Raw genomic sequence first — 22,867 nt, 5'->3', positions numbered from 1 at the left:
GACTGGCAACAGCTATCCCTCCCTAGCTCACAAGGTTATTCGGAGGATGAATGAGGTGGTAAATGTTGGGCTTAGTGTTGCTAGGGAGAACAATGCTCTAGCACTCAAAGCTTTTCTCCTTTGAATTCCAAAGGGTACCAGTTTCCTTCAGAAATCCAAAGAATAAAACTTGTCAGGTAACTTATCACCTGCCCCTTAGGGGTGCTTCTTCCCCACCATGTGGCTTTGGGTGAGTCCAGCTGATCCTGTCAACAGCCCAACTGGAGAGAAGAGAGGACCTTTCCACAAGAAGGGCCCACAACCCAAAAAACCTGTTGCTGTCGAGTCGATTCCAACTCATAGCGACCCTACAGGACAGACTAGAACTGTGCCATGGAGTTTCCAAGGAGCGCCCGGTGGATTCAAACTGCCGACCTTTTGGTTAGCAGCTGTGGCTCATAACCACTATGCAACCAGGGTTTCCAGAAGGGCCCCCAGAGACAGGCAAAGGCACTCTTTACTCTCATCCCAGCCTACTTCCCACCACAGGCTGACTCTGGACAGGTGGTCTTAGGCCAAAAGAGGGGAATGGGATGTTAATCTCTCTCCCCGACACAGAAGCCTGGTTCCTCCCCTTATAGAGAAGAGAGAATTAGGTTCACCAGTGACAATTCACTCAGGTAACTCCACAAAGAAGAGGACATGATATATAGGGATCGAGCAAAGCCTATTTTCTCCTAGTCCTAGTTCCTAAAAACACTGGTTACCAACAACTACAGGCTCTACAGTCAATTATTCATTTATTCACTCATTCAGGAAGCCCTTATTGAGTATTTATCACACAGCAGGTATTGTGCTAAATCCTCTTCAACCATCATCTCATAGGATCTTCACAATGGTACTTTAAAAACTCATTGCCGTTGAGTCGATTCCGACTCATAGGGTGGATATTATTATCCCTACTTTTCAGGCAGTGAAAGGTTAATGAACTTGTCCAAAATCACATTGCTAGAATGTCTGGATTATTATTTTGAGTGCAATGAGAAGACACTGAAGGATTTTAAGTATGGGGTTGACAAGGTCAGATTTGCTGTTGAGTGGAGAATGGATAGATGAGGATTAGACCAGAGGCAGAGAGACCAATTAGGGGGCTACTGGACTCACTAAGGAGAAAAAAGAGCAGTCTGAATAAAGAAAGGTAATGCCCATAGGGTTTGGAGTAGTGGATGGATTCCAGAGATATTGGGGATATAAAATCAACTAGAGTCAGTAACTGACTGGAGGTAGAAAATTAGAAAGAGAGGGAGGGAGGGAGAAGGAGACTGTCGGTGGCGGGGGGTGGGGGGAGGTGTCAGGATACTCGCTTGGGCAATAATGCAGCTACCATAGAAATAATAGCTCCTTGATTTTTGAGCTTAATAATTTCCAAAATTGCACGACCCTTCACAGTCAGGAGCCCTGGTGGCGCAGTGGTTAAGAGCTCAGCTGCTAACCAAAAGATGAGCAGTTTGAATCCATAGGAAACCCTATGGGGTAGTTCTACTGTCTTACAGGGTCGCTATGAGTCAAAATCGACTCAATGGCAACGAGTCTGGTCTCAATCTGGTCTTCACAGTTGACAAAGCACTTTCACAGACATTGTTGCATGTACTCCTCATAAAACTACAAAATAGGTCTTTATATTATTTCGTGTTTAGAGATGAGGAAACTGAGGCTCAAGGAAGAAATGGCTAGTAAAGGGTAGAAAAGGGACTCAAACTTAGGTCTTCAGACTCCAAAGCCCATGCGAGGCATTTTTCTTTCTATTCCACATTGCCTCCCTCGGGAAACTATCAGGAAAGAAAAGGAGGATGAGAGCAGCACACACAATTGGTCAACTCTTTATAAAGCACTTAGTAGTGCACGGTCCCTGGGTAGTGCCAAACGTTTGCACTTGACTTAACTAACCTAAAGGTTGGCAGTTCCAACCCACCCACTGGCACCATGAAAGAAAGGCCTGGCGATCTGTTTCCGTAAAGATTACAGCCAAGAAAACCCTACGGAACAGCTCTACTCTGTAACACACATGGGGTCACCATGAATCGGAATGGATTTGACAGCAATAGGTTTGTTTTTTCTTTTTATGTGCACAGCACTGTTTGAGCTGCCATGTGTGTGCTGAGGGTGCCGGGCCAGAAGGGCAGGATACACAAAGACAGAGTCCAATTTGAAGCAGTCTAATATCGGTGCCAGATCTGGGAATAACCTAGCCAGGCGGCAGTCCCAGGCACTAATCTACAATGGGTGTTTAATCATTACTAAAAATTAGCCAAACTGAAGAAAATGGCATGTATCAAAGCGATCCTTTGGGAGAGAGTTGAAAAGAGATCACTGATAAGCTGCTTGGAGCGGAAGGTACAACTTCCAAAGGGAAGTGATGGCATAAGCACGGATGGTCACCAAACTGCCTTCAAAAAAAAGGTGAGGCCAATGAATATCTGTTTTCTGGTGGGAGGCATGCAAATTTGGGGCCAGCACTGATCCCCAGGGAAAATTAGGGACAAAGCTAAGTCTAGACACTAGTGGTCTTTTCCCTTCTACCTTTTCTTCTAAATAAACGGTGAACAAATATTTTTAAAATAGTTTAAAGGAGCAAACAAATCATGAAGCTGGCACCCACAGAGATGTCTCTGTCCAGCTCTATTTATAAAGCAAGGGAGAAAGCAAGTGAAAAAGGCTTCTCGGCTTTTCTTCTGGGCTGGAAATATGAAAGGGGAAAGAACAAGTCCCCTGAGAGGTACCCCAGCCTCTTCTCTGCCTCCCCAGGGAAGCAGAGTCACAAGAGAGCATCAAAATGAAGTGTAGTGTGCAGATGTTTCTATTCCCCCTTTCTTTCAACTCAGATGATTAAAATGTGATCATGGCGTCTTATTTTGATAAAAGGAAAAAGGGAAGAGGGGGTTGGGAGGGGATGCAGACAAAAGATTCCAATTTCCATTTTATCTTTCAAATTATGGCTGAAGAAAAGAGAAACTGGACTGGAAGGACCGATTCAAAAATCACAGACAGAAAATCAGAGCCAGGCCTGTGTTCAGAGTGTGGTGTCACATTTGTCCACGCTTCTGGGGATGAATGTTAGCGGCCCTTTTTTAGATCCAGCATCGCATTTGGCATTTCCATTACACAAAGATGACTTCATCTCCTTCTCAGCACCATATGCAAAGTGCTCGAGCGAGCCAAGAGGCTGCCGACGGGATCCTCACTCCACTTGGTCACAGGAAAAGACAAGGAATATAGTTCATGACCAAATGGCTTTCTGACAAAGGATAAGGCAAGGGTGTTGCAGGGACAGTTACACATCAGAAAGGTAGATGAACTTGAAGTAGGAATTTGCAAATTTGAGACTCTACTCTTATTTCCATACTCCTCTCCCAGGGCCTCTCTTTGGTATGGGAGAAAACAGCACTGAGTTACCAAAGAAACTGGATTCATTTCCATTACGCGATTTTAAACAGATCACTCTGTTGTTGTTAGGTGCCGTGGAGTCGATTTCAAAACTGATAGCGACCCCACATGACAGAGTAGAACTACCGTATAGGGTTTTCTTGGCTATAATCTTTACAAGAGCAGATCGCCAGGTCTTTCTTCCCATGGAACTGCTGAGTGTGTTCGACCCACTAACCTTTCAGTCAAAAGCGGGGTGCTTAACCGTTGTGCCACCAGGGCCCCTTAGCAGATCACTTAATAAACCAAAAACCAAACCCATTGCCATCGAGTCGATTCCGACTCTAGCAACCCTACAGGACAGAGTAGAACTGCCCCATAGGGTTTCCAAGGAGCAGCTGGTGGATTCAAAGTGCTGACCTTTTGGTTAGCAGCTGAGCCTTTAACCACTGCCCCACTGGGGCTCCTTAATAGCTATCATTTATTGTTTCCTAAGTGGCACTTAGAAACACATTATATCACATAAACCTCAAAACAACCATTTGCAAACAATACCAGTGACCTTGCCTCATTTCATAAATGAGGAAACTAAAGGAAAGATTAAATGATTTGCCCAAAGTCACACAGCTGCTAAGAGGCAGCCTCGAGAGTCCAACACAGTTCTATCTGACTCAAATATCTAGATCTTTAATCACAATATTGTACTACCTCCACTTAATCTCTCTAAGCCTCATGTTCAACATCTACATCGAAAAAGATAATAGCTTCTACCTTGCCTAACCCTGAAAGTTGTTATGCGAGCCAAATCAGATAATGTATGGAAACATTCTTTAAAAAAATGTCCCAAGTTCTTGACGTAAATGGAATGAGAAGCTAACTTGTTGGCTTCCAAGCATTCTAAGCTTTCTTCTCTCTCATCACAAAGTCCCCACTACCCTGCATGAGTTCCATGGGCCAAACTGTCCCTGTGCACCTCCTCAGCATCAGCTGTGACCTGGCGACGTAGCAAAGCGCCAGACACACGATAGCATTGTCCCGCACGACCGACAGCCACAAGTCTCTCAGGAGGGCTGGCTGGGCCCAAGCTTTCAGGGATCCAGTAACTCTAGGGAGGTCCCTGAGTGGTGCAAACAGTTAACATGCTCAGCTGCTGACCAAAAGGTTAGAGGTTTGAGTCCACCCAGAGGCGCCTCAGAAGAAAGTCGGGGTGATCTACTTCCGAAAAATCAGCCACTGAAATCCCTATGGAGCACAGCTCTACTCCGACACACATGGGGTCTCCATGAGTCGGAATCAACTTGTTGGTGACTGTTTTTTTAGTGACTGTGGAGTTAAAAGAGGAAAATACCCAAACGGGTTGGAAAAGAAACAAAGAAAAGTGAAGCAGTCCCTGGCTTAGTAAAAGGCAATTTTAATATCATACTGTAGAAAGCCATATCAATTTTTTCCTTATGTACAGGTGCTGGGACAGAGAAAAAAGAAAGCTGCCTTCTGAACCCCTTTCCAAATCAGTAAAGGACTGCAGTACATGTGTTTTTAAATCAGCCCAGAAGTCCCATTATGTAAATAAATGCTGAAAATCAGACTTGGGAGGAGCTTCTGAAGATGCAATGTCCAGTCTAATTCAGGACACTTCCCCACGGTATGCTGTATCTTAGCCAGAGAGGCATACTGAGTTTTCATATATGCACAGAAACTCTTCCTCCTGAACTCTTCCTAAGCCATTTAATTCACATTAATAAAAGCATACATGGTGATTATTTAAATACAGATGTCTTTGTGAAACTGGTCTCTTTTTCCGGAGATTAACAAACTGTGGCATTCCAGCTATTTGCAGCTGCAGGGCTTGGGATTCCGAAAGAGCAAGCTGTGGTGACAACGTGCGGTACAGATGGGAGGAAACGCACCTACCCAGGCTCTCTTCCAGGAGCACCCCCCTCCCTGCTCCCGATATTAGTCTCAGGGCTGAGGTTAAATGTGGAAGTGGGATGCAGCAGCTTTAGAGAATGTCTTCCTTCCACTCGCCCTCTCCAAGGTGGCCTTGAAGCCCTCTGCGGAGATGTTGACCGTATACAGTACCTGATTCCTGCTGTGTTGTCATAATGGAATTTGGGGTCGCACACTTCCTCTTCCTCCATACAGGAAACAGGTGAGGTAGGCAGAGAGAGTCCAGAATCCTCTTCCATGCTCAAAGTCTCTGATATCGGAAGAACAATGTAGTCTTTGCCGTCCTGAAACAATATACACAGAGTGCTACTGTTATGGCTTTGGGCCTTCAAGGGCCTTTTCATGTAAAACAAAGCCACGGGGGCGTCTTGGCTATGGGCTATGTTGCTTTCATATCTGAACACAGAACTTTAAGACCACATTAAAAATGGTTTATCAAAAACAAAAGGGCAGTTGAACAACATGATAAACATATTCAATACCACTGAACTGTACATGTGAAGATTGTTGAAATGACAAATGCCTTGTTACCTATAAATTTACCACAATAAATAAAAAAAAAACCACAAGACAGAAACAAAACAGCCAAAAAAAAATCAAAGGGCACTTGAAAGGGATGTGTGTCCATGAAGGAGTACGGAATGAGCTAACTAAAAACAAGATGAGTAAGAGCTCCACAGAGAACTGTGGTTACAGTGGAGACAAAGCAGGGTGCCGTCATCCACGTACAGCTACGCAATCTGTGCTGAACAGAGTTGATAAACCATTTCTTTGCAAAACCCTCTTTACACGACTCAGGTCCTTTTTAAACAGCATGTCATCCAATTTTTAGTCTCTATATTTCAAGGCAATGGAAAAAACTGATGACAATCTAAAGAAAAGCAATAAATGGGCAGGAAAATGGGTCTTCTGAGAAAAGGCAACTCTATTTGGTATTATTTAGCCAAGAGAAAGAAATGAAGGGTTATTTGATACATTCAAATCTTTGGAAGGTTTACAGATAAAAACAGATTTAATCCATTGTCCCTCAGCTGTTCGAAAGAAAAACTGAAGGAAATTGGCTTCCATTGTCGTAAGAGGCATTGACTAGAGATTGAATAATCTTCCAATAGTAAAGGTTACAACTCTAAAATTCTCCAAGGGAAGTTATAGGAACTTCGGATTTTACCAAGGGAAGAGCCATCTATTTTCCATGGGTTGGATTTGTTTTTGCCTGATGATATTATTAAAAATTCCTTGGAATTCCTTTTCATTGTTAATCTTCTGTGGCTCCATCAGATTTTTTTTTTTTTCCTTTAGAAAGGCATTTGATGAGTTAACATAAAGATAAATAGGTAGGAATAAAAGTGGCATGCTCCCAGGTTATAAATCAGGACCTCATCTGTCTACAAGAATGATAACAACTTTCAGCAGAGTATTACTGCTCCGATCTGGAAGAATACTGCTCCTTATTCACTGCAGAGAGGATAGACTGGTAACCAGGAGAAAGCCCACGCAGTGGGGAGCCCTGTACCCCTAGGTACCCTTTGCACAAGCCTCTTAAATGGAGGTTACAAACCTGCTGGGCATTAGCTTGCAAGAGATTTCCCAAATGTTCCACCAACTCTGAAAATGTAGGTCTCTGACTGGGCTCCCCATGCCAGCAGTCAAGCATGGTCTGGTACCTAGAGAAGTAAGACATTGATTTCATTAACTGCCTCTTTCCTTCTGGATCTGATGCTGAAAACAAGCAGTTGAATGAGTGAACATTTATAAGGAGCCTATCATGAGTAGAGATGTTAAATGAGAACCTGAAAGACGCAGATCCCTACACTTGGAGGGTCAAACTTGTGTAGAAAAGAGAGAACATTACAAATCAACATCTAATAACAGCTAATTGGTTAGTAGAGGTAAGAAAGCACTGTTGTTCAAAGAAGAAAGAGATGATCCTGAGTTTAAGATTACCAAAAAAGACTTCAAGGAGGAGGTAGGACACAAACTGGGGCACAAACAAAGTATATATAATGGAAAGTTTTAAGCAGCAGAATCTGTGAACAAAGGAAGAACACAGAAGGATACTTTTAAAGTCTCACATTTCTGGTGTGGTATAGTCAGGGGCCCTCATTCTAGTTCCTTCTTTCAGTCGCCTACAAAATTCCTCATCAATCTTTACCCCAGGATATGGAGAAGCTCCTAGAATAAAACATGAGTAGGACATTATTTGATTTGATTTTCTCTTCTAGAAAGCCCTGAGTCTAATTCTTGCATATCCTCACCTATATTCCATCGATTTTATTCTATTAATTTTTTTAATTGTATAATCCAAAGATTCCAAGGGACTTCCACTCCATAAAGGTGAAGTACAAAAGAGGGAAAGGCATTTTGGGGCCACTTTTTTATTATTCTATTTGAAGCCTGGATAGCGGGACAAAGAGAGACAACTTACCTAAAGAAAATATTTCCCAGAGCAAAACACCAAAAGACCACACATCACTCTGAATTGTGTACACTCTGTCAAAAATTGTTTCTGGGGCCATCCATTTCAAAGGGAGGCGAGCCTAAGAGGGTAGAAGACAGACCCCAAATTAGCAAATATCTAAAGAAAGCACTTCCTTTGTTTCTGAACACATGTTCCTGAAGCTTGCTACAAGGAGTTTGAATTCTGCAATTTAATAGATCACTGGGCACTTTGAAACTTACATCTCCTTTTCTGACATAATCTGGGTCTTTATAAATATCCCGAGCCAAGCCAAAGTCACAGATTTTAACCACATTCTTCTCCGACAAGAGGATATTCCGTGCTGCCAGGTCCCTGTGGATACACTGCAAAGAGAATCGTGTGTGCATTAGATGTGGGCACAGCTGATCTCCTCTACATCTGTCGTGACCTCGGGCTTGAAAAAAGAAATCCCACATCAGAAAATCCACCAATTAACAAACAAAAAACAAGAAACCCACACCCGTTGCCTGTGAGTTGATTCCGACTCACAGGACTGGGTTAGTATCTTTTCTTAATACTTCAGGAAAGAAGTCTGGGAGTGTCATTGAAACACACATCTGCTTTACCCATAAACAGTCCCAGCTTTTGGAGTTAAATAAGTAAGTTATAATATGATTACGGAGTCATAAATAGATTTCTCTAGGACACAATGAAGAATGTGTTCCTGGTCACATCCACATATCCCCTTTGCCTGGCGCCATATGTGGCTAAAACGTGTTATTCTAAAGAGGCCGCAGGACAGGATTTATTTTGAGTGACTGCATGGAAATCAAAAACGGGAACTCGCATTGGTTTGGTTCTCTTTGTTGGTGTCCCCATTCCATATGTAACTGAGGCTGGACTGGCTCTGACAAATAATTCCCAGTGGGGTTCATTCTGTTTTCAAAGTGCTGAGTTATCATTACTGTTATTGTTGCTGCCATCAGGTCGCACCTAACTCATTGCAACCACATGTACAATGCGATTGAACCATTGTGATCCATTGGGTTTTCGTTGGCTGATTTTCAGTAGATCACCAGGCTTTTCTTCCTAATCCATCTTGGTCTGGAAGCTCTGCTGAAATCTGTTCAGTACCATAGCAATATGCAAGCCTCCACTGACAGACGGACAGTGGCTGCACATGAGGTGCATTAGCTGGGAATCAGGTCTCTCACATAGAAGGAGAGAATAAAGGTCCATTAAAGCAATTTCAGCCTATCAGTAATCAAGCTGACTCTCTAGTGCAGGAAAAAGTAAACCTCAACTCACCTTGGCTTTCCTTCTATTCTTTTCATCTCTCCAGTTTCTCTTTTTACTTTATCTCCTACCGTCATCTAACTTTCTACTTCTAAGCTGCTTTAGCTCCACATGGTAAATTTGGGCCCCCAAATGAGAGAGGGTAGGAGTTTCAGAGAACGTTTGAAAATGAATGAACGCCTTAGATGAGAATTCTAAGTCCCTGTAGAAGTTCCTGTGACCATGTGAGCTGGGAACTAACTGACCACCCCGCCCGTCACATTCATATAGAACTTTCCACTGAACAAGGGCATTTCCAGAAGCATATTCTCTAGCATTACTGAACAAGACAGGGATTCCAAAAATCAGAGCTTTCTAGATTCTCCCTAATCAAACTGCTTTCTTTTTCAGCCAAACAACCAGGTGTTGGGTACTCAAGAAATCACTTGGTAGATGGAAGGGAAGTTAAAGGACTCCCCATTCCCTTCCAGTAGCCAAAAGGAATCCTGACCAAATGGTGAGTTCTGACCTTAAAAAAAAAAAATCAGAATCTTCAAAAAGGGCAAAAACCCCATATGACCCCACTTCTCTCTCATCCCCTTGAAAGAGAAAACACATGAGCAACCCGGCAGAAGCATCTGAGATCCTAAGGTCTGAATGCTGTAGAAGCTTTAAACTTCAGAAAAATAAATGGATGAGGAATTTCACTTTAATTTAGAAGAAGTAAAAAATAAACCTTAAGTCTTCCTTCCCTCAGGAGGCTGCAGCAGTCAAACAAATATTGTCAACTGACAGTTTTTCCTGAAATTCAATTTGAATTTTCCTTCTTTACTGTAAAGCCGTCCATTTTACTCTTTCCTGAGGGGCAGCTTCAACCAATCTTCCCCCTCAGTGGTGTTTACAACCTTCGGAATATTTGTAACTTGTCACGTCCCCACCTCAGCTTTTGTTTGGCCTACTTTTCTAATTTTAGCTCTTTTAATCGCTCTCATCTGAAGCCTGTCCTGGCTGGTTTCTAATTATACTACAAACAAATACTTTTTGATGGATGGTGATGGATGTAAAATAAATTAAAAATAGACTCTCTTACACCAAAATATCTACAAGGCTTGGACCCTCAGCTCTTTGAGGTCATTGCTCAAATGTCACACCCTTAGCAAAGGCTTCTGCCCACCTTGTTTAAAATTGAAATACACACCCACAGAAGCATACACACACACAAACATACCATTCTTGCTTTATTTTTTTCCACAGCATTTAATCCCATCTAACCTGCTTTATGGAGTCCCTGGGTGGTGCAGACAGCATGCTCGGCTGCTAAAGGTTGGCGGTTCAAGTTCACCCAGAGGCACCTCAAAAGAAAAGCCTGGCAATTTATTTCCCCCAAACATCAGCCACTGAGCAGTGAGCCATTGAGATGATATATTTATCATCTGACACACATGAGTCATTGTTGAGTCAATGACTCAACGGCAACTGGCTTGGTTTGTGTTTTTTGGTTAACCTACTCCATGGAGTCCCTGGGTGGTGCAAAGAGTTAACACACTCGAGTGCTAACTGAAAGGTTGGAGGTTCAAGTCCACCCAGAGGTGCCTCAGAAGAAAGGCCTGGTAATCTACTTCCAAAAAATCAGCCATTAAAAACCCTATAAAGCACAGTTATACTCTAACACACATGGGGTTGCCGTGAATTGGAATTGACTTGGCAGCAACTGGTTTTAACCTACTAACCTACTACATATTCTGTTTATTTATTTCGTTCGTTCGTCTCCATCCAATAAAATGTCAAATCCATGAGGGTGGACAGTTTTGCCCGTTTGTTCACTACAGTATTCCTGGTGCTCAGAACGCTGCCTAGCATTCAAAAGATGCTCAATAAGTATACGTATCATATGAATTAATTTCATGAAATCTTTATATTCCCTTAACAACTAGCAGAAACAGGGCTTTCTCCTTTCATCTCTTTTAATAATCAAAGGAGTAGAGATGATCACAGCTCCAAACAAGCACCAGTGGCTGGTCTTGACACCTTATTTCCAAATCTGTGATCTGAAGAGACAGTTTATTTCCCCTTGAGGCAGTTACCTTTCTTGATGCCAAAAATTCCATGCCCTTAGCCACCTGGAAGCTGTAACAGATGAGATGCTCCAAGGTCAGGAAGTTCTTGTACACATCTTCAGAAACTGTCAGAGGAAGCAGGATGACGGAGGTCAGTATTTCAGTCCTATTATTTCCAAGTTTGTTGGACTAATGATAATTTTAAGACCTGGGAGTTTCAAGGAGCCCTGGTGGGGCAGTGGTTAAGAGCTTGGCTGCTAACCAAACGGTCAGCAGTTCGAATCCACCAGCTGCTCCCTGGAAACCCTATGGGGCAGTTCAACCCTGTCCTATAGGGTCGCCATGAGTCGGAATCAGCTCGATGGCAATGGGTTTGGTTTTGGGGGAGTTTCAAGAACTGGATGCAGAATGAAAATGTCTCTATCATCTATAGATTTGCTGAATCTCAGTATTATTCACTTTCATCATACCCCTTAGGAAAAATGTTGCTTCTTTTTCCATTTTAGTCAAATTAAACCAGTAAATCTAGGAGGCAGAATGGAGGTAAAATCAGCATAGACAACAGGGAGCTAAAGAGGACTTTGTCAAATTTACTGTTTTAAATTGTTGTTTTTTTTGTTTTTTCTCATGTACCCAGAGGGATAAATGATTGTTTCATATCAAGAACTCTAAAAATAAAGCAACAATCTTCAGGGTCATTGAATTTTTTTCTTTCCAGGCTTTTTCCTGGGACAAAGGCCAAAGGTCAAACTATAATCTACAACGGATAACTAAAAATATCAGAAATATATTTACTTCTCTCACTTTCAAGCTGAAAAAGTGCTGTGGACACATTAAATCTGGCCCATAAAGATGCTTTTTTGCTTCTTCAAGGATATGAATGAGAGATAACAGGACTATTGAAATAAGATGAATTTACATAAACTGATTGTATTTATTACAACTGGTACAAATAAACACTACAGACGTCATGGGTGTTTTCAAAATAATCTCTTAAATTTGGTCAAATAAGACTTATGGCCTCTTTCCTGGAGACAAAGACCAGTGTAAATGAAAATTGAGCTATAATAATAACCTTGTAAATATTAAAAGGAGCCCTGGTGGCACAGCTGCTAACTAAAAGATTGGGGGTTTGAACTCACCCCACGGCTCAGTGGGAGAAAGACCTGGTGACCTGCTTCCATAAAGACTGCAGCTTAGAAAACCTTATGGGGCAGTTCTACTCTGTCACACGGGGTCACTATGAGTTGAAAATCAACTCAATAGCACCCAACAACAACAAATATTAAAAAGCCTGTGAGCATTTTCTCAATAACTCATTATGCTTAGGGCTAGAGTGGTCTTCGTGAACGATTAGTGACACCTCTTCATTTTTCAGATGAAGAAAATGGAGGCCAAATTCAAGGCCAGCACCTTTTCTAGTCCAACATACTACCTCAATCCCTTAGGTTTTCAGCTCACTGACCATCATTTTGTGAGAGAGAAGCCACTGGGCAAAGATGGCACTCCACTCAGTGTGAGTCCAGTTACATGAGGCCTACACAACCTCCCCAGGGACCTGTAGACCAGACTCCAGCCTCACACTGCCTGCTTAGCTTCTAAGGAAGGAAGTTAGATTTACCTAGGCCTATCTGTAGGCCCATGTCAAGCAGGTTTCTTCCACTGTTTCATGACTTGATTCTTCTAAGCTTACACCTCAAGAGAAGCCAGATGTCAAAAAGCCCTATCTCTATATCCACGGAGCTGTCTCTGCTCCTTTTGAGGGAAGAAGATATACAGTGTATGTACCCTGGAGCTGGGTTTACTTGTGGAAGAGTTAGGCTGGTGCCATGGCTCCACTCATAAAGAACACTAGAATATCACTGAAAAGGCAACTGGATAAAGAAAAGTATATTTACCAAAACTCCTCTCAGGAAATATGGTTAGAATGAATACTTGGGTAAGCTGCTTAGGATGGGGCATAAACAGCAAATGACCCTCAAACTGCCTTGTAGGAGATTGAGTATGATTACCTGAAAACCTTCTGTTACGCTGGTGAAGTATGAAATGTGGGGTTGAACCACACAGGGCAATAAGGAGGTTAATCAACCACAGAGCCTCTTTGTTTGCCCTTCTGGAACATAGTACTCAGCCCCTCCTGGTAATAAATATTGAACCAATATTTTCAGAATATCAGTTTGATTACTGCCAACTGCTTAGCCCTCCTGGGGTACCCATATTTCTCAAGCTAGCCCTGTTTTACCCTATAACCTAGCCTGCTGATTATTTAGGGCTCCCTAAGTCCACTTTTGGGGAGACTGAATGGAGACAGTCTAGAAAGTCAAGTCTCTTTCAAGTAGGAGGTAACATTGGATTCTTCACATTACAAAATTCCTTGTAGCATCCTGTCACCTTGTCAATTCCTACAAAAGCATGTGTTAAGCAAAGAGGAAGCAATGGCAGATACCTTCCTCCTCCTCCACATCACTGAGGGACTTCTCCTCAACAAATCCAGAACTGGCTGAGCTCTGGCTACTAGTGATGCTGTCCAAGCGGCGTTTCAGGTCCACAGGGATTTCCCCAACATAGTCTTTCCCTTGACGGAATCGTGCTCCTTTGGTCTATAAAGAAATAAACAACGTGACTACAGACTGGACCTAAAATGTAGTAAAACATAGAAACAATTGAAACTATTAAAAAGCAGACAAGAAAGACATAAATTCCAAGATGATGTGGTCTCTGAGCTGAAATTTTGGGCAAGTTTTTTATATAATAGATTTGCTTCCATAAAGCCTATTGTTAGCTGCCAACGAGTCACCTCTGACTCATGGCAACCCCAAGTATAACAGAATGAAATGTTGCTCGGTCCTGCTCCATCGTCATGATTGTCGATATGTTTGAGTCCACTGTTGCAGCCACTGTGTATTTTAAGAGTCTTCCAACCTAGAGGGCTCATCATCCAGCAGTATATCAGACAATATACTGTTGTGATCCATAGGGTTTTCTATCATTGGCTAATTTTTGGAAGGTCTTTCTTCCTAGTCTGTCTTAGTCTGGAAGATCTGCTGAAACCTGTCCATCACATATGACTGCTGGTATTTGAAATACCAATGGCATAGCTTCCAGCATCATAGCAACATGCAAGCCACCACAGTATGACAAATTGACAGACAGGTGGTGGCCATAAAGCCCAGCTTCTTCTACAGCTTAAAGAGATAAATGCCTTGTTTGAAGCTGCACTCAGACAGACTTCCAACACTAGGATGCTCTTTACCGAGAGAGATTTACACTCTGTGGGGCCAAATATAGCTAGGATAGAGAGAGAATAATCTAGAAATGTCCTTTCCTCTGTCTTTCCCTTTCCTTAATCACACCCACCTTCTCCCTTCCTCTGGCACCATCTATAATGGGTCAGTATATGAAATTCAGAAAAATAATGCATGAGAAACATATTTCCCTTAGAAGCTAAAACAGAAAGCTAGGTCAGGCAAGAGGTAATGTGAGAAGGTCCCTCACAAGTTCTTCATGGAATTTCAACTGGAAAGCTAACATATACCACTTTGAGTTTTCCCCTATTTTACAATGTGGGAAATGCCATACCTTGTAGGGGACAAATTCGTTTCTCTTGCTCCTTAAGTAAGTTGATAGGTTCCCAAACTTGCAGAATTCCACAATCACCATGAGTGGCCCTGCAGACAGCACAGCATGTTAAGAAAGTAAAATGTGTTTTCACTTATGTTTCTTACTGAGTACCTAGCACATCAATAACCCTGAATATGCCTTAGAAGAAGGCTATGTAATCTTCGTTTGGGAACAAAAAAAAAAAACAAAACCCATTGCCGTTGAGTTGACTCTGACTTGGAGAGACCCTACAGGACAGAGTAGATCTGCCCCATGGGGTTTCCAAGGCTATAATCTTTATGGAAGGAGATAGCCACATCTTTCTCCTGCGGGGCAGCTTGTGGGTTTGAACCACTGACCATTTCGTTAGTAGCCAAGCTGCTTAACCACTGTACCACCAGGGCTCCTATATCTATTACACAAGTAGCAAATAGCGACGTGGCATTTCTTAATTCACAGGAAGTTTTAGAATAATTTAATTATTGTGCTGTTAAACCTCCATGAAATATATATCTAGGAATCTGACAAAGCTTCCTAAGTTAAGGAAATCAAGGCCATGGAAGCTGAGAGGTTTCCCCCAAATACCAGCAGTGAAGCATGCATCAAAATGAAGCAACCGAAACCATTCAGAGATACTAACCTCCTGGCTTAGTGCAGGCACCTAGAAGGTTGACCACGTTGAGGTGATGGCCGATATGAATGAGGATCTTGAGTTCAGACATGAGGGCTCGGTGTTCACTGTGTGTTGCTCCTTCTATGAATACAGAGCAAAGCGGGAAGTCATACATGTGGGCATGACCTTAGGATGATTAATGCCCCTTTCTCTGCTTACCACAACTGTGTACCTCACTGTCCAGGGATAATACAACTGTTACCTCATTTATATACTAGCGATGTTTCCTCAAAAGTCAAGTGTAAATTGTATTTTCTAATTATAAATCAAACTCTTTTACTTAAATTATTTAAGTGCACCAGACACATTTAATATTTAAAGAGCTCCATTACAAAGTCTTTTTGCTAAGTGTAGAACACATCTGCAAACGGAATCATGCCCATTTCTTTTACAAAAATGGATTTCATATATCAGGCTTACTATGCTTCTTAGGGCCTGATTATGTCAGTGCGTCCTCATAAGGAAGTAACACCATGTATTAAACATCATCGTGTGTTAAGGACTGGCTGATATTCCAGCAGATCTGTGCCAATCAAGAAACTTACCAAGGGCCAGCTGGCAAGCCCAGTTGGGCAATAGGGCTGATGGGACTAAGGCTGTGAGTCTGATACTGATATGAGTTGGTACACTCCCCTCTAATTCATAGACACGGTCCACACTCCAAGCTCTGATGAGCTACCTCAAAATTACACACCCCTGTGGCCACAAGGGAGAATGGGCAAAAGGAGAGAGATGGCTTTAAAACACATAGACCAATTGGAAAAGTGTCAGTAGTACTGTCTTCAGCAATAAAAGACAGCACATCAGAATTGGCACCAAGAGGAAAATTGCATTACCTATCCAAATTAAAATGGCAACCTAAGAATTCCATTACTATCCGGATTAACTGTACCCAACATTTCTATGAAGCTGTAAAATATATGATCTGAGCACTCCCAAACTGCTAGGTCCTCTCCTCATAAGCTGGCAAGACTCTTTAAATGTTTTTCTTAAATAAAAAGCAACAATTATTTATAGAAGTTTTAATTTAAAAAAAAAAAAAAATCACCTACAACCCTTCCTTTCCTAGCACAACCATTCTTATTTTTGCATATTACCTTTATATGTGAAGATCGTTTACATAACTAATTCTAGGGAATGTGTTGTTTTTGCATTCTACTCTTTTTATTATATCAAAATCCTTTTCATGTTTCTAGATAGTCTATAGTTATTAACACACCATAAATATTTATTAAGAAAGAATTTTAATATAACCACAGTATTTTTGTCCTGTAGCCAGGACCACTAAGTACAGTTGTACAAGCTGTATCCTGCACAAAGGTTGCCAGGCAAGGTAGGGAAGTGAGGAGCTGAAATTCAACCCCTGACATGAGAGTGTAAAGGAGGAACGTTTTTCCAATTTGCACAAAGGCATCATATAGGTAGGTTGGCTGCATGTTTGGCTAGTAGGTCCAACTAACCACAGAGCCACTGATACAAGCTATGCTGTCATGTTTAAAGACTGGATAAGACAGAAAGATACATTACCATGTAACATTTTTACCTTTCAACATTTTGACAGCCACTGTCTTGCAAGTCGTCGTCTTGTCAATTCCAAAAGCATCTGCTTCAATCACCTGGCCGAAGGCACCACGGCCAAGAGGTTTGCCTAGAGTCAACAATAACAGTAACAATAAAACAGACTTGGATTATTACACCACCAAAGTGATATGCAGAGGTCCCAACTAGATAGGGCGGCCATACATTCCAATTTAATGGTTTACTCCCTTGTCTTTGCTTAATTATTTAATTGTTCCTCCTTCACTCTCCAAATGTCATAGTTTGAATATAAATTATACAGGAAGCCTACTTCTGGGTGACTAAATTGATGATTACCCAAATTCAAGAGACAAACTAAATATATCTAAACTAGAATCTGACATTCAAGTAGAGTAGATTTGTCATAATCCTAAAGGAGGATGAGATGGTCTAGTAAGCCCAATACCAAATTAATATTACATGAAGACACACCTAGTTTCAGCCGGTCTCTGGGGAATTCCCATTTGCTGGCATCATAAGGCAAACGTTCACAGTGTTCATCCAAGGGGAGTTCATCTGGATCCATGACAATGGACAAGTAGCCCGTCTTTAGTTCTCCTCCATTGGCCTGGAAAACATCAATCCTTCCAGTCACATACACCCTGTTGTTTGCCTGCTGTTTTGTGTGCTTGTTATTGTTGTTTATAGGAGCCTCACTCCTGATGTCTCATTTTCCAATAAAACTCACGGAGTATGAGAGTAGTCACATTACTATCTTGTTTCCAATGTCCCTTCATTCCCCAAATGAGCTCCGGATAAATTCTTAAATCTTAATTACACCAGACAGTCCAAGCCCTTTTCCTCTCTAGTGGCTTCTATCAATTAAAGTCCAGTGGCCCAGCCAGAAGAAAGTGGGCAGGAATGTTATTACATTGAAAGAAAAATGTGCCCATTACAATGGGAAGAAGCAACTCAACAAACCCTAGTCAGCTTTCATTAATCATGAAAACCAACAAGCATGGAACAGAAAGGAAATTATTTTGTTACCCGTTTAACGGTCCTTAAAATGATGACAAGAAGTAGCCAGAAGAACATGGCAATCACTGCAGTGCCTACTAGAATAATGACTTCCAAGTTTGTCTTTTCCTGGGCACCTGGAAAGACACAACTGAATGAGCATCAACGGTTGGCAGCTCATACTTTTTGAGATAAGATGACAAAGTTTAACACTAAAGTAATATCTCAATCTTTCCAATGTGGAAAAATCATAGAATAGTCAAAGCATCTAACTTGGATGGAATCTACAACATTCTTAGGGGAAAATTTACAGTTTGCAAAGTATTGCTCATGAAAATTTCCAGCAGTAAAATCCTAAAGTAATTAGTAATAAAATCATTAACATCTTAAAAGACAAACGTAGAAAGTGTTCAGCGGAAGAGACCTCTTTGATGGAAATAAAACAGGTGACGTTCTATAAAGAAGAAAAGTATTTCTACTTGGGAAAATAACAGTTTGGTTTTATACTGATAGTCTGTTGTTATGGATTGAATTGTGTCCCCCCAAAAGAAATGTTGAAGTCCTAACCCCTGGTACCTGTGATATGGCCTTATTTGGAACTAGGGTCTTCGTAGATGTAATCAAGTTAAGATGAGGTCATTAGGGTAGGCCCTAATCCAATATAACTGGTATCCTTATAAGAAGAGGAGAAGAGACAGAGACACAGGTAGAATGTCATGTGACAGTGGAAACAGAGATTAAAGTGATGCATCTGCAAGCCAAGGAATGCCAAGGATTGCCAGCAACACCCGAAGCTAAGAGAAAGGCTCTCCCATTAAAGCCTTCAGAGAGAGCACAGCCCTGCCAACACCTTGACTTCAGACTTCTAGCCTCCATGACTGTGAGAGAATAAATTTCTGTTGTTTTAAGCTACCCAATTTGTGGGTTGTTTTTGTTTTTGCTTTTTGGCAGCCGTAGGAAACTAATAAGTCTGTTTTGATCTCTGAAAAGCTTGAGAAAAAGTTGTTTAAGAAATAAAGTAGGGAAATAAATGGAGTGCTTTGGCCAGAGAGCTATTGGTGAGCATGCACCTAGTATGTGCTCATCACTTTAAATATGTCATCCCACTTAATTTTCTCAACAATCCTTGGTTTTCAGATGAAGAAACCAAAGCTCAGAGAGGCCAAGCTACTTGATTGAGGGCACACAGTGATCTTGGTGATCTGTTCAAAAATTGAACAAAGTCTATCCAACACCAACTACCCATTACACTACCCTGTCTCTGTGCGGCAGGAGACTAAGTGAGGCAGAGAGAGAGAGCTGAGACAGCACATCACACATGGCCAGCAGAGGTTACCCATGAAAAAGAAGAGGAAAAGCTAGAGGTTAGCAAGGAAAGCTGCAGATGCTCAGGGCTCCAGAGGGCAGCTCTGAGTGGGAGGAATTAAATGCTGGAGGAGGCTTTCAACTGAGAGTGATTAACAAAGAGGTGATAAGGAAGCAATTATCACCTAGGGTCTACCTATTAGATGAGCACAAGGTGAGTCAAACTGGGCTACAAGCTGTGAAAGAGGGGTCCACGGCAGCTTCAAGAAGGCAGAAAGACAAATAATTAATTAGTTAGCAAAATAAGAGCTGTTAAGAGTTGAGAGACAAGCACTAAGTATGCTTGGGAGTAGATTTATTTGTTTAATGGTCCTACTAAAATAATTCACTCTTTATACATAGGAATTTAAAAGTCCATTTATACACAGTGAAAATTTCAAAAATTCAATTGTCTACCTTAGTTCATGTATTGTTGTTAGTTGCTGTCAAGTGGACTCTGACTCGTGGCTACCCCGATATGTACAGTGTAGAACTGCTCCACAGAGTTTTCAAGGCTGTGAGCTTTCAGAAGCAGATCGCCAGGCCTGTCTTCCGAGGTGCCTCTGAGTGGGTTGGAACCACCAACCTTTCAGCTAGTAGTCGAGCACTTAACAATCTGTGCCACCCCGGGATACCTAGTTCATGTATTAATATTCCCATATTAACATTTGGGAACCTAGCAGGTGTATTAAATATCAACCTCTCTCTTTCTTAGTATTCTCCAGGTGAGACGTCAATATAATCTCTATGCCAGTGTTACCTGGTCAGGCGTTGGTAATCAACTGCAGACGGCTAACACAGGCAAGGCAGAGCGTCAGAGAGAATCTAATCTGGAAGTCCTTCCTAGGATTTGCTCTAAAACATGAATCCCTTTGGAAGTGACAAAACCACCACATTCTATGAAGTCTTTATTTGCAAGTGCAGTTTATGAAATGGTAATAAGCCTACAGATTTGAAAACATGTCTGGGTATTGAGATGCAATACTTTGCTACATAGATTTGACAGATTAAGAGGACTAAAATCTAGACTTGGAGAGACAAGTTTTGTTGAGTTCACAGAAATCCATCAATTCCCCATCTATCACCACTCCTTCTTTCTTTCCCTTGCATCCCATTCCTTCACCCACACAATACAATTTCATTGTTCCCTTGGTGGGTTATAAAAAAAAGACACAGAAATACTCTTCTTAAAATAAAATTTTCTGTCACAAATTACCTTTCCTGTCTGAGAAAATGCCAGATTTCACATCACTTCCACATACCCATGCACGTTTTCTTTCACATTTAGAGAAGAACCAAAAATTTTCCATTTCAGAGAAGCAATAGTCTATTGTTCACAAATGACTCTTAATTATCTTTAGCCCAATGAAAACTATGAACCTCTGTGACTATCTGAGTAGCCCGGACTTTCATGATTCGCCAGGAATTCTAATGCTTTTCCAAATAAATACAGGCATCAATTCTGTGACAAGTTAAGAAAGCCATTCAGATGAGAAAGAATCAGGGAGAGGAAGATATTCAGCCTGCTTAGCTAAGAATTCTTCTGCAGTGAAAACTGCAGGAGTAGTAAAAGTGGTGCGAGCAGAATTAAATTAACATCATTATGTTTTCTGGTTAAAATAATACATACTTAATGAAGAAAATTTACAAAGTACAGAGAAGATAAAAGTCACCCATAATCCTCCCTCCCAAAGTGTATGGATATATCTAAGACGCAAGCTAGTTTTTAAAAACCACCTGACATGTCTATGAATCCCCACTGACCTTCTATTATGAAAAAGGTCTCTGCTTTTGCACATCCAAGAAGATTGCAGGCCTGGCAGGTGTAGAGGCCTTCATCCTCTTTCCTTACCCTGCGGATAGTTAGGTTCTGATGTCCATCTTTCAACACGATGCCTAAAAGACGGGAAAATGGTTATTCTTATTTATGATGATGTTTTTCCAGAAAATTTTTTTAAAATATAAATGATGAACTTAACCTTGGGCTATTATTTAACGTCAAAGCATCATATAGCATCAACTGCTGACTGATATCCCAGCTTCCATGTATTGGCCTCTAGTCTATTTCTAAGAATAATTTTTGGAAAACAACTTAGAGGTCCCTAGGGAAGAAAACCAGTTAATCGTGAGCACGTATTTCCTGGACATGGCAAGGCCAGGAGCCTCCTTCATCACTCTTTCTGAATTCAACACGGCTTTTTGAATACTCTAAGTGCATATCTATGAAATGAGCCAGATCATGTACACTAATGCTGCTTTTCTTCCCCAAACTTAAAGTAAATCAAGAAATAATATGGGTTTTAGATATTATCTCTGGGAAAACTCTGCAACCAACAATAGAGAGAGGAGTTCTAGTCACCTGAGTCTTCTACAAGTGTTTCATTATCTTTAAACCATGTGATCTGTGGAGGAGGATTCCCAGATGCTGTGCATGAAACTTCAATGGTTTCACCAATACTTGCCGTTTGATTCTCCAAGTTTCCTGTGATCATAGGTGCTATACGTTCTATGCCCATAAAAAGAAAAAACCAACCATTTAGTTAAAATTTTTGAAATAGTTTTAGTAAACTGTTACAGTAAACTACAACAGCTGTTTAGTGAACTACAACAGTAAACTGTTGATTATTTACTAAGCTGAAAATACGCAGAAGTTGATAGCTGATAGCTATTGGTCACTGAGTTAAGTTAAAGAAACAAGCAAATCAGGACAGATCAGACATAACTGCACCCCTTTGAGCATTCATATTAGTGATCCCAGCTGGTAATCACATGCCAAAATAAAGGTTCAGGGTCACCTTTATAGACTTTTCTCTAATCAGACATGGATTCCCCGGGGGAGGTCCTCCCATTTAAGTTCTAGCCAGTGACACCCTAGAACTCTGCCACGTTTCTCTTGGAAAGTGCAAACTTACACACAAGTAGCACCTAATATTTATGTGGCATTTTACTTTTCACAAAACTCATTTATATTATTTCTATTACTCATTTGTACTATTACGATTATGATCATGATTACAATTACTGATGGGCAGGGCAGGAGTATCAATCTTATTTCATACATAAAATAACTGCAGTTCAGGGACGTTAAACAACATGTCCAAGTCCCTATAACTAAGTAAACCATTGAACAAATAGAATCTGGTAAGCCGAAAAGATCAGCCCAATGCTAGCTCCACTAAAGCACAACCAACCAAAACAACAACACCCTAAGGGAAGTTAAGAATTTAAAGAAAACAAAGCCCCTGGGTATCTGTTTAAATGTAGAGCAAAACTTGAGATTTGCCCTTTTCCTGCAAATCATCCAAGTGCTATGGAAATATCTTGTCCAAACCAACTGAACATCAAAAGGAATCGTGCTGAAAGAATCCCATGTCAACATTTAGCCCAGTAAGGAGATCTCAATAGTGCACACACTGGGGCTGAAGTGGATGGACTGGCCTCTAGTCCCTTTCTAAGAATAATTTTTGAAAAACTTGGAGGTCCTTAGCGAAGAAAACCAGCTAACTGTGGGTACATATTTCCTGGGCAAGGCCAGGCCAGGAGCCTCTTTCATTTCCCTTTCTGAATTCTTCCTTTAGCTTGAAACCAGACCAACCACCAATGTCCATAAAAAAA

At 41.3% G+C, this 22,867-nt stretch overlaps 1 protein-coding gene across 2 annotated transcripts in view; it reads right to left on the bottom strand.

The window, feature by feature from the left end:
* Positions 1 to 22,867, bottom strand: part of KDR (kinase insert domain receptor) — a 49,764-nt gene that overhangs the window by 5,368 nt on the left and 21,529 nt on the right. For both annotated transcript variants that reach the window (XM_004382894.2, XM_023737336.1), the window contains exons 14-27: positions 21,612 to 21,758; positions 21,017 to 21,148; positions 17,939 to 18,045; positions 17,384 to 17,519; positions 16,917 to 17,021; positions 15,341 to 15,454; positions 14,680 to 14,768; positions 13,547 to 13,700; positions 11,128 to 11,225; positions 8,029 to 8,151; positions 7,775 to 7,886; positions 7,422 to 7,521; positions 6,908 to 7,013; positions 5,482 to 5,633 (exon numbers count right to left, since the gene is read on the bottom strand). In XM_004382894.2, coding sequence (XP_004382951.1) covers positions 5,482 to 5,633; positions 6,908 to 7,013; positions 7,422 to 7,521; positions 7,775 to 7,886; positions 8,029 to 8,151; positions 11,128 to 11,225; positions 13,547 to 13,700; positions 14,680 to 14,768; positions 15,341 to 15,454; positions 16,917 to 17,021; positions 17,384 to 17,519; positions 17,939 to 18,045; positions 21,017 to 21,148; positions 21,612 to 21,758 — 1,675 coding nt within the window. The remainder of the gene's footprint in view (positions 1 to 5,481; positions 5,634 to 6,907; positions 7,014 to 7,421; positions 7,522 to 7,774; positions 7,887 to 8,028; positions 8,152 to 11,127; positions 11,226 to 13,546; positions 13,701 to 14,679; positions 14,769 to 15,340; positions 15,455 to 16,916; positions 17,022 to 17,383; positions 17,520 to 17,938; positions 18,046 to 21,016; positions 21,149 to 21,611; positions 21,759 to 22,867) is intronic.

The sequence above is a fragment of the Trichechus manatus genome, unplaced genomic scaffold, assembly GCF_000243295.1.
Source record: "Trichechus manatus latirostris isolate Lorelei unplaced genomic scaffold, TriManLat1.0 scaffold00101, whole genome shotgun sequence".
NCBI lineage: Eukaryota > Metazoa > Chordata > Mammalia > Sirenia > Trichechidae > Trichechus > Trichechus manatus.
The sequence above is the reverse complement of the archived record's forward strand: the minus strand, read 5'-3'. Positions and strand labels throughout refer to the sequence as shown.